We start from the raw sequence: 14,345 nt of genomic DNA, 5'->3' as shown, positions 1-14,345 counted from the left end.
AAGCAACTGTTAAAGTCAATTTGTCCAGCCAGTGCTTGCTTAATTTGTAAAACACAGCGGTGACCAGTGCCAGCAATGAACCACTCTCAAAAGTTTGACGAGCTTCTCCCATGTCCCAGTCATGCAGTACAGCAGTTCATACATGTCTCCCTCAGAGAACAGTTTGTAGTGTGGTGTATCATGACATTTCCAGCCCCTCTACTGTCAGTCTTGGATGACAATCTCAAATAAGTGTCCTGCAAAGGTATGGGGCCACTCCACAAGAACACCCCCACATTTTAAGGTTAGAAAAATGTAGTGAGTCAGACACTCCAGGTTGTAGGCACTTCCTTCAGTAATGAAAAATCTGGAGATACTGCTTTTCATGGGCATCCATTAAGTTAAATTCTTGTTTCAGGGAGTGAAAGAATTTCACAAGGCCATCTTGTAGGAAATTACCTAGGATAATATTCCAATCTTGCCAATAAAATGCACGGCCCGCAATGCGATCAGAATTACATTAAATATGAGCATCGAAGTTCCAAAGTGCATTGAGTTTTAAGAATAGTTGTCCTGAAATCTAGGTAGAAACACTGCATGAAACAATGGGTTGTCTGCTACATGTGGAGGTTCACTGTTGCTGGATACCCATTCTAGGGTCTCGTCGAAAGGTAGGAGAGATACACAATTTGTGAATGCTGGTAGCTCTCCTAGTAGGACCCCCTATCTAGCAGGCTTAAGCCTTCCACAGTCATTGTTGCATACCTTTAAGACATGTGGCGCCTCAACTGATTATCACCCCATACATAAGCTTTTATAAGGCCGTCAACTCGTGAAGCAGGTTTCTGTGGATCTTTCAAGCCAGTGACTCAAGGATATAGTTGAAATTGATGCCACTATCATTTTAACAGGGTGTGCTCTTCTCCATAGATAAAGCCTCAATAATTTCTACCTAGCAAAGCCAGCTATTGTTTTCGCTATTAGACAGACACCCCAGAATCTAGCGATTTTGCGATTCCCTAAAAATTTGCGAAATCGGCTGACTAAAGCAATCGCTGTAATATTTAATATTTTGGCCACTAAAAAAGGTCTCCCAGAAAAAAGGGAAAAAACAATGGCTTCTTATTGGCTGCACACGTCACTACAAGCTGCCGTGCAGCTGTAAAATAGCTGCTTCCTTTTGCAGCACTAAGGGGCTGATTACGATGGCGGACGGACTGGAGTCCATCCGCCATTGTGGTGGTGACCGGGACCATCCGTAATACATGCTGTGGTCCCGCACACCCAATTAGGATGCGACCGCCGCTATGCGGTCGCATTTTGCACTTTTAAACATTGCGGCGGGTTCTGCTGGCTGCAGCACCCGCCGCGATGTTCAAAAAACATGTTGTGCATTTCACTGCACTGTGTGGCAGGCACCACACATTGCCTGCCACTTGGTGCAGTGAAATGTAGGGGGGTACCATGGGTACCACCTCAGTGCACAAACACCACCCCTAGACAAAAGGGGGGCCCACAACGGGTCCCCAAAGCCAATCTCCACTAGCCTTTCTATGGTGATTTACCCACCACGGAAAGGCTGGCTGAAGACAGCATCCTAATTTGGCGGACGGTGCCTGCTAGGCACCGCCACCATTTTATGGATGCAAATTGCTCTGCCAGGCAATCGGAACGATTGCCTGTGGGTCGGTTCCGTGGTGGACGGTCTATGGGTCCGCCACTGTCGCAGTCTGGATCTCCCTGCTATCGTAATGTGGCGGGGAAAAATCGCAGTCTGCTGGCGGAAGGAACGCCACCGCAAGGCTGGCGGTGGCAGTCCTTCCGCCATTGTAATGACCCCCTATGTCTGTGACATGTACCATTATTCAGCGTTGTATAACCTAAGATGCATGCCATCCAGCGCTGCAGTCTCATCTGCCCGAGGGCTGAGGAGGGCTGCGTGCTCCTGTGGCACATCTGTCTGGAGACTTCATCACCCTTAGGCACAGTCTGCTAATTTATTGTGTTACAGGGAAGACATTTTATTCTCTGAAGCATTTTACCCACAGGTTGTCTGAAATGGCGCGGGCATTGGATGCAGGTGAACCTCCCATCACACAGGTACAGGGGGTGCTTCCTGGCTCACTCTGGGGATGATGGATGGTTCAAGGCTCAGTGTTTGTCCCTCCTGATCAGGGGGTGTAGATGGGCACTGCCAGACCTGCACTGGGAATACACTGTCCAGGCGCGTAGCTAGGGGGGGGCGGTGGGGGCGGACCGCCCCAGGCGGCACTATATTTAGGGCGGCCGCTCGGCACTGGTGGCCCGTTGCGGCTGCGGCGGCCTTTATAATTTATTTAGGGACACAGTGTGTCAGTGTGTCAATAAATAAATTATAAAGTCCGCCGCAACGGCGCACGCGGCCCAGTTTTAAAGAGTGCACTGTGCAAGCAGCGAGCTGCGCACTGCGCACCTCACCTACCTGGTTGTAGTGCTAAGTGCGTCAGTGCGTCAGCGCCTGCTGCTGCATTGCAATCATTGCCACCGCACCATGACGTTGATCATCCCAGCCTGCTCCAGTCCAGGGCCGTCAATCTTGGAGAGCGCGCGCCAGCGCTACCAATGACGGCCCTGGGTTACAATTTTGCCCTGCCCTCGCGATGAAAGCGTGGCGGTGATGCGTCACGCGCTTCACCACTACGCACACTCTCGTGAGGACCAAATTGTGGCCTGGGGCAGTCTGCTGCGGCAACGTGGATAATTCGTTTTATATGCAGCCAGGAGAAAAGAAGTGTGTTTATTTCTATTCACCTTTCCTGACCCCCGCCGCTGCTTATCACATCAGGCTGTGACACAAAGTTTGACTAATGGAGTAGTAGGTAAGAGAATGTGTGAGACTCTATTTTTGTTTTAAAAATATGCGCAGGCCCAGCAGGACACGTACTTCGTGTGCGCTTCATTTAAACAGTTTTTATCATTATCATGGCTGATGCAGAACAACAATAAGACAATAACAAATGTCCCAATAACGCTGGTGATTAATGATCCGCTGGAGAGCAATAATTTGTCTGTTAGTAGTTTTTAAACTGTATTTTGTGTGGATAGCTCAGTGGGTTGCTGCCTTTGTCACAGAGATCCCCCTGTTACTTGCAGTTCAGAAGTTACAATCCTAACATAGGAAAGTGACCAATGAACTGTCACCAAAGAGCTGCAGACAAACATGAATCGTTTTTTTGTTTTGTGATATAGTTAGAACTTCCTCAGTCTTTCATCATTCTAATGTTGCTAAAATGAGTATGTTTGTTTGGGCAGAGATACGTTTTTATCACTAAAGCTGACCCCCATGGAATACTCTTTTAAATCCTAAGGTTTTGTTTCCCCAGACCAAACCCTCTGAAAATATACTGCCCACCAGTATGGATGACATGTGATTCCTACACCTTGTAATCCTCATTGGCTTATGTGACATTCCCTGTAGACTGATTTACACACTTGTATGATTCATTGTCTCTGTATAATGTGTTCGTGGTGTAAAGTGCTGACACACTACACTGATATGAGTAGCGCTGTACAACAAATGCATATGAGAGAGGGGCTACGGAGCGATGAGGGGCACTGGTGGAGGGTGACTGCAGGGCTCGAGTCGGGGTACCAGGCGGGTGGACAGCGTCCCCTCACTTATTTTAACGGGAGCTCGATTACTGGAGCAAATGGAGCCACACATTTACTCTTTGGCCTCTCTGGGGTGAGATCGGAGCTCATTCAGAACGCTGCTCACGCGCTGGCTTCTCTGATGCAATGGCATCTAAGGGGTGAGCGAGAGGAGGCAATGAGTCTGATGGTGCAAGCCACCTTTCGTGACATCACTTGCTGTTGTGAAGTCAGCGTCCCCCCACTTCTTTTTTTAGGACTTGTGCCCTGGGTGACAGTGAGGGAATCCGAGGAAGAGGTCATGGTGTGGAGGGGGAGCTAGGGTGAGATGAGGAGCACTGGTGGAGGGTGGTAGTGAGGGAGTCTGAGGAGGAGGTCATGAGGGGGAGAGGCTACAGAGAGATAAGGGGCACTGGTGGATGGTGGCAGTGAGGGAGTCCAAGGAGGAGGTCATGAGGGGGAGGGGCTATGGGGAGATGAGGGTCACTTGTGGCGTGAGGCAGTGAGGGAATCTGAGGAGGAGGAGGTCACTAGGGGGGCCATGGAGGGATGAGGGGCACTGTTGGAAGGTGGTAGTAAAGGTATTTACGGAGAAAGAGGTTATTAGATTGGCGCCAAAAAAGACTTTCGCATCAGCGCTAAAGCCGGCCCTGTCATGGCCTTTCTGTTTTTGTTTATTTAATTAGCAGTCGGGTCATAAGGGCTACTGTGGAACATACTTTAAAGTGCATGCTAATTATATTTACTGCTATATTTAATGTTTTAAGTTTGAAGGTGATTTTACTAATGTTTTTACCGGGAAAAAGCAAAGTGGAGCCCGATGGTGCCTGATATGTTGCTGGGGCCCAAGGTCAGCTGTGAGATAAGGTGCACTGGAGAGAGGAGTAGTGGATAATCAAGCCTGTAAGGGAGAGCATTGCCGAGTCCGGGGTCAGGTGGAGGTAGTAATGAAGAGGGATTCTCCCTGAAGGCTCGCACAGAGGGAGCCTGTAAGGGAGTGCGTTGCAGAGTCTGGGGTCAGGTGGAGGTAGTAATGAAGAGGGCTTCTCCCTGAAGGCTCGCACAGAGGGAGCCTGTAAGGGAGCGCGTTGCAGAGTCTGGGGTCAGGTGGAGGTAGTAATGAAGAGGGATCCTCCATGAAGGCTCGAACAGAGGGAGCCTGTAAGGGAGTGCGCAGCAGAGTCTGGGGTCAGGTGGAGGTAGTAATGAAGAGGGTTTCTGCCTGAAGGCTCACACAGAGGGAGCCTGTAAGGGAGTGCGCTGCAGAGTCCGGGGTCAGGTGGAGGTAGTAATGAAGAGGGATTCTCCCAGAAGGCTCGCACAGAGGGAGCCTGTAAGGAAGTGCGCAGCAGAGTCTGGGGTCAGGTGGAGGTAGTAATGAAGAGGGATCCGCCATGAAGGCTCGAACAGATGGAGCCTGAGTAGTATCACTTGCCTGATACTCCCACCTCAGAAACCTCCTCTTCCCATTAAAGGAACATTACATGGAAAGTGATAATATTTAGAAAGAGATTTGGAAAAGAGTGAGTTTTACTGGTCCTATTTTTCTTGTTTCTTCTGAATATTCAAGGAGTGCCGCAGCGCAGGAACAGTTTGTCCTGGGTCTTGGATAGAGTTGAACAAGTTCCCATGGCCCCCACAACTGTGTTTAAGGATTGTGATCATAATGTGTCGCCCCTCCCTGTATTTTAGCTTTGGGCCCCCAGGCAGGCTCTGCACCATGTGTGTGCTGAGGCTGCTGTGAAGGAGAGATGCACTATTACAAGCTGGTTTTGGGTACCAAGAGCACATGTCTTTTCATTCCCAGGGAGTTGGTTGCTGCTGCTTGGAATTAATGACAGGGAGCGACCCCTGGTTGATGCCTTTGGGCCACCAGAGTGGGCTTTGTATCCGGTCTGTGTTGGCAAGGTGGAGCTGACTGACCCCTTTGTGCTGCGTTTAGTTTTAAGGGCACACAGTGAGTCACTCCCTGTGAATAATTAATTTGCTGTTTTTGAAAGATAAATAATCACAGGCTTCGACACTGTTAAGTTGGTTTTGGTTCCCCACTGCTTTAATGGGGGGGGGCCATGATGTATGGTCATTTAATGTCAGCTGTAGATGAAGGTTACATGAACAGTGTCATGTATGTGCATGTTTGCATTGTGTTGAGGGGATTACCAGGTAATTGTTCACGCAGCTCTCTGATGGATGTCACATGCGGTTTTTCTGAGTCCCGAGATAGATCATGCAGTCTGTGTGTTCTCTTTTGTACTGCCAGTCACCGGTGTATTCAACTGTGTAGCCTTGGACCGTGTCATGTATGTGCATGTAACTTGCATGATCAAGGTAACTATTAGCGGCGATACTACGTGTCTCTTGGACCTCTTTGAAGTGCATGCCCTCCCCCCCCCCCCCCGGGGGGGGGGGGCGGCAATCTGAGGGATAGCCCCGGGCGCCACAAGCTCTAGCTACGCCACTGACACTGTCTTACTCCTCGTTTGCCTCGGTGAGGAGATAAAAAGGTGAAACCACCACCTAGGTAGCTCCAGACAGCCTCCACAGAAGGCTGGCACGAGCTAGGGTCAGGAGAGGGAGATGGTACCCCAAGAATGAAAAGCCGGTGATGCTGCATGGGGTCGGACATGGGCGTCATCCTAGGGGCCTGGAGCGGAAGAAGCCATGTCCTAGGGAGTTACTCATGTTTTAATGAGCACGTCAGCATCATTCCCAATGGAGTCTCCCAGTGCGGACTGCCCGCAGGTTCTGAAGGATCATTGCTGACCCTTTGGTCCTAGTCACTGCCATGTATCACTGTCACCATAGAACGGAGCGCTGATGACGGCAGGAAGTGGTCAAGTGCTGCGCTATGTCACACGCACCATACACACACACACCGGTGGAAATAGTGAGCTTACCATGCAGGAGGGCAGGTGGTGTAGTGTTTTCACCTCTAATTATTGTGCACATCTGCTTGGATATTTCAAATAGAAACTCAGTACAGGAGCGAGTCAGTTCCCATACTGACATGTTATTTTTCACAACTAGTTGCGATTTTCTGTATAATCCAAACCGTGGCAATCCTAGCTCTGGGCGTCAATCTCGTCTTCAATTACTGTTGCCCCCTCCCCACCATCTCGCCCTGGCCTTCCAGAGCACCAGTATCTTGTCATGACATCCTTGTTTTGAATGGTGGCAAGTGAGTTCATTTGGAGGGCATCATAAATACTATATCGCGGCAGAAACCTGTGTCCAACAAGGGACCCCGAGTGCAGACAGAACACGAAGCAGCTGAGTGGCAGCAGTGTTTTTAACATGAGGAGTCTCTCGAAAATAAACCCGGACAGTCTAAGGAAAGATGAAAGCACGTCACAGCCATATGCTCTTATTGGTCAAGTATCAATCCATGCTTGGAACAGTGATAGAAAGAAAGGGTCGAGGGTTGGGGGTTGAGGGAGAAGCCGTGCGATTAAAATTATTTTCCACTCAGAGAGTTAAACAGAATGAAAAACAATCTCCAGAGAACGTGCAGAAAGAGGCTGGCGCAGTAACCTGTGGAGAGACAGAGGGTTGCCATTTGGAAAGAAGAGCGGTGTGGCACTCGGGGTATAGTCCCAGGAGAACACTGTACATAACTTCATTTAACTCAATACAACAGGTTTGGGGTGAGAGATGGGACACTGGAGAAGCTGATATGAATTATTGTGTGTGTGTACAATAACTGTAAAAAGTTTTTTCCTTTAATAACTTGGCCTGCCAAACTCTATCAGTGAAGGGCTGGGGTAGCTGCAGTTAAGTTAATGCGTGTGTCATTATATAACACGGAAATGTGAGCTCCAGCATTTGAGGGCCTCTGTGTGCTATGGCTCTAGCGGCCCTGTTAATGTGGCAACCACACAGCACCACGTAGTGCTCCATTTATTAAAGTCGCAAAAATAAAAACTTTCGGGGAAGGGAACAGGGTTTATAGGAGTTTTAGAAAATCAACTATATGTAAACTCTGCAAAATATCCAGCGCAGTTTTTACTCTGAGAGTTTTGAATTCAAATTTAATGACAATAAGTGCATGCACAGTAATGAAGCCCTCATATCCTGATTCTCTGGTTGTGTGTAACTCCACTGCCTGAGGAGGGGGGTTGCTCACAGAAGATTTGTGGTGGGAATAGACTTACATTTGGGGGATAGACTGCACACACAGCATTTGTAAGTCACATTGATGTGGGGGCTGTATGTTGAAAGGTCTTACACCAATGCCCATGCCGCTTATCTGCCTATAGCAATAATTAGCGTGCTTACATTAGCCGTGACAGTGCACCTCCACCAACTACCATCCTGCACCCTAGGGTGCCAGATGAAGAAGTGTAATGCCTCATGGGGCCAGGAGGCAGCAGTGCCCCAGCAGGGATGCATACATGGGCGCTAAAACAACCATATTCTGGGGGGTCTGATAGAGGAGCCATATTTTCTTGCACCACAATTGAGAGTCCCATATTTAAAAATGCTCTGCAACCTTTTAAGTTCTTTATTACCCACGTGTATGGATAGTGTGCTACATGCCGAGTTATGGCCAGAGACTCACACTTTATGGCATTACCCTTACAGTCTGAGAAAGAGGAGAACTCTGTTACCAGATCGCTCAATGAGGTTATGGAGTCTCTAGGCTTTGCAACCATTAACAAAATAGCATCTGCGTACAAGAATGCTTTGATCTCCATGGCCTAAGTTTACATACTAGAATGTGTTGATTTTGCAAATGGCAGCAGCCAGCATTACCATTGCCAGTAGAAACAGGAGAGTGGGTGGGAGTCGAGATAGACTTGACATGTACCTCTATGTATGCACGAAGGGTCTGATGAAGCCCACCACATCAATGTGTTATACAGGCCGTTGGTTCTGTTATTTATATTGATTATTAGTAGAGAGGGTCTGTCCCAAGCCCACCTAGGTCAATGTCCTAAACATGTACCCTTGTTCAACTATGTCAAATGACATCTTGGCATCTAATGAGAGGGCCATTTGTCAATGACGTCACTTAAGATCTGCAGTGGGTGTGGCTGAACATCTGAAGATGTTTCCTTGACAATCTACCCAGGGCAAAACCCAACTGAGAGTGGTGAATGAGGACAGGGGTCACTGATTTTAGCCTATTAGCCAATACCATTGGCAATTTTTTTTACATTGGAATCAAGCAATAATAATTCTGGTAAAATAGAAATAACTTTGATGTGACATCGCAACTTTAAGAAAATTACCCTGCAGGAGCCATTTGGTGAAACTCGTGTTGGCGTTTGGCTTTTCAAGTAATATGGTAAAAAAGCATTTCTAATAATTTAAATAAAAGCATGTGTATCATTTTCATTTTTATCACTTTGAAATGAAAGCACATGTGCTTGAGTTTGAAAAATAACAATTCAGCAAAACTAATTCTGGATACTTGAAGGTGTATCAAGCAGATATCAAGTACATTTAGTTTTAGCAGGTTTGCTACCAGCCAGGGGCGCCCTGTCATTAAGGGCTCCAGGGCTCTGGGGCTCCACCCCCTCCCTTTTTTAAAAGCATGATGAGTGTGAGCGTACAGACGCTCACCACGTTGGGCTCACGCAGCCAGGCAATTAGCCTGTGCTAATGCATAGGCGCCGGACAGCCTCAACCATGCTTTTCCTGACAAAAGATTTCACATCCCTGAGCACATGACCTCACCAGCCCAGCAATGCTCAGTGAGGTCCTCTCCCTCACGATGAGGAGGAGCATCACTGCTAGAATCAGAACTGGGCGTTTACGCCTTGTCACAGAGAGGGGTGGGGGACCACAACTCACTCATTGAAGAGCTAACCGATGACAATGTCAGCCAATGAGAGGAGATGGTAGGATCTTCCATCAGTCCCTACTTTCCCTTAAGACTTCAGAAACCAATTACACCTTTTTGATTAACTACTGTGGCCTGGTACGTGTTTGTTGAATGCTGTTGCATGTGTATGTGTGTGAATATGTGTCTATCTGCGACTGCCTGCTGTGAATGAGTGTGTGCATGAGTATGTTCTTGTCACTGAATGTGCATGTGGATGGGTGTGAGTATGTGTGGGCTTTTGCGAGTGGGTGGGTGGAAGAGTGTGCGTTTGAGTGCCAGCCCCATTACTCATTCCATGTCTTCTAGCAGGCATTAATTCCATCTCCACTCTGATCTCACGGCTCTCATTTGTGAATTAAGCATCCACATTTGCAGATTCGTAATTGATGCTTATGAGCCTGGATGGATCGATTGGGATTTGGCTGCTCTTGTTTCACTCTGCAGCGCTCCCTGAAGTATGTTTTCAAAACCAGAGGGCAAATCATTTACAGGTGATCCGTTTCCCAGCATGGTAACAACACAGTTCTTCTAGATCATAAAGCTACGAGTTTACAGCTGAGGAATTATACATTGATCTTCGAATGTGAGATCATCAGGCAGGTGTGCCTGCATGTTATCTGGGTGCTAAGGGGCTGCAGGTAATTCACTGCGTCCATTCTCGTGGCTGTAGTGGGCGGTAATGGAATTGGACTCCCTTATTATCAGAAAAAGAATCTGAGATCCTGGTGATGATCAATGAAATGGTTCGATTTAATAATAAAGGTGGTGTTTAACCATGAAGCCTTAAGGGATGCGTGAAGTACTCTAGTGTCAGAGGCTGGGCCCTTTTTTTAACCACCATTATTTTTAGGACAAAAAGCATGCACCAACCCCTTTTATAATGCACCCTATGACACTTAGACAAAATAAGCAGGTGTGACTAACTAGATGTGTTCTCTGTATGCTGTAGAGGAAAATCCAATAACAAGCATTAAAACACTCCGTGAACCTGTACTCCAAGAGAGAATTCCGTGTGCGATGTGTACTATAAATATGATCAGCATTATTAATGTATAGGACACGTCCAATAGTCGCGACTTTCTTTCCAGAGCACAGTCTATGAACTGGATGACTTTTTATCATTTTTATAAGTTAAAGAAAAAGAGGAACACGCATGTCTTCGCCTGTCTTAGCTTTTAAACACACCTACAATGCTGTGTGTATTGATTTCTTTTTAGAACGAAGTCACCGCAAACTATTGCAAAAAAAAGTGGGAAGCTCCCATGCAGTTTATGAAGGCGTATGGCAGTAACATGTGGGGCATAATAAATAAAAGATTTTTAGTTAGGAACGAGTTACTCTGAGATTTTAGTAAGAAATAGCCACTATTGACAAGCTGGTAATGGCTATGGTTTGTAAATTACAAATTAATTTGTTAACATCGTTTTTATTACAATAATACTGAAGATTTTTTCTATGGATTGAGTCATTTGATTAAAATATATTTGATAAACTACAGGACTTGCAAGCTACACAAAACAGAACGAACTTAAGACACTATTAGGCTAAGGACAACCAGGTCAGAGCATGAGGCCAAGACAATGATATGAATGACAACAGACCCCAGGAAGTCAGAAGTTCAACATTTGTCTGAAAGATAAAATGATTTACAAGTCAGCACTGATCTCCATGAAAAACCTCAGCTAGTGCCGAGACAGGTATAGTGATGCACCCGGGCAAGAGGCACTTTGGGTACGGTCTCGCTTCTTTATGCCTCAGCATGACTCACGACCCCTTGGTGACAGGTGCATTCAATCAATCAATCAATCAATCACTCCTAGAATGCTAAATTAGATTACACTCATGTAAGAAAACTAGCTTTTAGAAAGGTTTGGAAGAGTTACTCAGCCATGTATCCTTACTAGATCTGTCTGTGCTTCTTTATTGCCCTTCCATGCAGAAATCATATCATCAGGAACATCTTTTCAACTGCCCCAGTGTCAGGAGGGCAAAATATGCGCTACTTTTAATCACTGTGCCATTTACCTACCAGCCCGAGGGATGGTACTTAATACAACAGAGGGCACGGCTGGGACACAAACATTGAACACAGAAGGCAATGAGACTAGAGCCATGTCTGCATGCATTCACCTGAAGGAAGGCAGATCGTGGCTCCATTAACTGTTTGAATACGATCAGCAGCTCCACTACATGGGATCAGGAAAAGGGTTTCTAGAGGGCTACGTGCATTTTGTGTAAATGAAAAATGGACATGTTAACCATGTGACCCTAGTATATGATTGCCATTCCATTGCTTCCGCCCTATCAAACTGCGGATGTTTGGTGTCATCGGATGGATTCGATAAATCAGAATGTGTGAGAGATCGAGGAAGGCAGGGTGAGGTGTGTGCGTTTCAGCGTCAAATATCTAAAATCAATTGCTGATCCCTGTGCTATCGAACCATTAGGTGTTGCACCCACCTGAAAGCATTTGTAAATTGATGTTACCCAATTCATTAAATAGTTGTTATTTGTCCAAAGTTATAGATGAATGTGATTATTTTTCAGCTTTTAAGCTTGGTGAGCTCTAACAAGATAATGTCTACCGTGGCGTATACTCTTTCAATCAAAGCTGATGGTGTGAATGAATGGAAGTATTCAGAATGCACAGACGGAATAATAATGCCTGCTGGCGAGTTAAAAGAGAATGCAATACAGTCCAGACCCCATCCATTGGGCCTGGAGCTTAAAAGGGGAAGAGATTTCTGTTCCTGCAGAAGGTTGCCTCACTTGATCATCTAGAAGACTGTTCGCCTGCAGTGTGATAGGGCGGAGAGAACCGCAAAAAGCCAGGGGACGCCTGCATATGCTGGAGATTTCTCATGCCCGTCCTTGTGCATTCACACCTTGTTCACAAAATGCGATGGCTCAGTAACTATATGTGTGCCAATTGCTCCCCTGCAGGGCTACATAGTGATCAAGAAGGACGGTGACTGCTGCGGCTCCTGCGTCCAGGTGGCTTGTGTGGTGGAGAAGGAGGATGGCACTCAGGAGGTTCACCAGGTATCTCTTCATTCAGTTTGGGGCCCGTGTATTGGTGGAGCGTTTCTTCAGGGGTGGGTGAGGGCTTTATAGAATGGTGGAGGTTAAGGATGTATCTTTTGAGTACCTAATAAGATTTCTATGCAAGAGGCTGCAGTGCAAAATTCCTGTGTCTCCAGCCTGACTGCACTTCCCAGCAACACACCGGGGCATATCAACAACAACCGGCGATAATTATCGCTCAGCGCTCTTAGCGTGAGGATAATTATCGCCGGCTAGCGTGAATTTTTATCGCTGAGATAGCGTGCTATTAGCAACGCTTATCTCAATAGCGATAAAAATCTACACGCTAACAGGCTACCGTGAGATCACACGTTACCTTGATGATAGGGACAGACAAACTTAGCCATGATATCCTCCGTCCATAGGATATCATGGCTAAGTCTGAAAATTAGCAGACGTAAAAAATCAGCGTTAACCGCGGTTAGCGCTGCTTTTTTTGTCTCTAACAGGGTTAGCGACATTCTTGATAATAGGAGAAATGTCGCTTAGCGACATTTCTCCTATTATTTTACTCTGGAACGCCCCCTTTGCATCTCATTAGAGATGCAAGGGGAAGCGTAGAGTAAAAGGGTGCTAACATGCAAATTTGCGTGTTAGCACCCTGTTGTTGATAGGGTGCTAGTTTTATCTCTGCTTTTTTGGCTTTTAAAGCCAAAAAAAGCAGAGATTAAGCCCTTGTTGATATGCCCCACCATCTTTTTTTACTCTACCCTTCCTGATGTAAAACAGAGAGAGTACATACCACAACTAAAGAAACCTCCATAGGTCCTGATTTCTAGCTGTATTGTGCAGGGGAAACTAAATTAGCAGTGCTAAAAAGACCACATCCCGAGAGTATTTCTACTGCTGCACCGTGCTATTCCGAGCTAAACAGGTTACATTTCAGGAATACTGTGCAGACTAAGTGCCCGATTACGACTTTGGTGGTGTGGGAGCGGACCACCATGCCAGTGCCCCGCTCCCACACTGCCAAAGTCGAGGTCCTCATGGTCTGGTTGGCTGGTCTTTGGCAGTCCTGCAGCAGTTCTAAGACTCATAAGTAAGCCTTTGAATTGCAGCCCAGAGGGAGCACCAAAGCAAGGAACTGGGGTGAATGCATACAGGGGGGTACAACATGTGCCCCCCTGCATGCACCCCCATGCACAGGGGCACAGGGGGCACTACACTTTACTGACCGCCACACTTTTCATGGTGAAGGAAGTAACCCGTTTAGGGCCACCGGGTCACTCTTGACAACTTCTCAGCCTTCAGTACTAAATGAAGAGTCGGTCAGACAGTAGAGAATACAAACCAATAATTGTTTATTCATATACACTCAGAGCGGAGCCCCATCTGCCAAGTCGCTAGGAGTGCTGCAGAGGGAACTGAAATTGACAAGCATAAAGATACATTATGTACGTTTCGTAACCGGGTGAAAACACCCCCACAGTGGAATTTTCCAAGCAGGTGCAGTAAAACAGTGAAATACAGAAAAAACGGTTCAGCGCTCCTATCTTACACAACGTATCATGGTCAAAAGTCAGTCCATCTGGAGCCCACCACCAGACAAGGGGGAGAGGGCCTCTATCTGGTGAGAAAGCTATGTGCTGACATGAACAGTGTGCTCCTTACTGAAACAAAACCAAAGTGAAGAAACAAAACTCAGAGGAGCATTTCTCATAATTAAACTAGATCAGTTTCAAACAGCCAAAAATGGCACCCAAATAGAAGATGGGGCAGTGAATGATATCCTACATGGAGCCTGCGTAAGCGTGAACAATTTCTATTCTAACAATGGCAGACGCACCGCTCATAAAAGGGTGGCGGTCTGTAAAGTCACAATATG

General features: G+C 46.7%; 1 protein-coding gene across 1 annotated transcript in view; it reads left to right on the top strand.

Annotated features, from left to right (window-relative positions):
• Positions 1-14,345, top strand: part of LOC146860912 (intestinal mucin-like protein) — an 89,830-nt gene that overhangs the window by 33,535 nt on the left and 41,950 nt on the right. Inside the window, exon 8 of the mRNA XM_085646180.1 lies at positions 12,380-12,478. Coding sequence (XP_085502306.1) covers positions 12,380-12,478 — 99 coding nt within the window. The remainder of the gene's footprint in view (positions 1-12,379; positions 12,479-14,345) is intronic.

This window comes from Triturus cristatus, chromosome 3_1 (genome assembly GCF_964204655.1).
Source record: "Triturus cristatus chromosome 3_1, aTriCri1.1, whole genome shotgun sequence".
Classification (NCBI taxonomy): Eukaryota; Metazoa; Chordata; class Amphibia; order Caudata; family Salamandridae; genus Triturus; species Triturus cristatus.
Note: the sequence above shows the minus strand (reverse complement) of the source record. Positions and strands in the feature narration are given on the sequence as shown.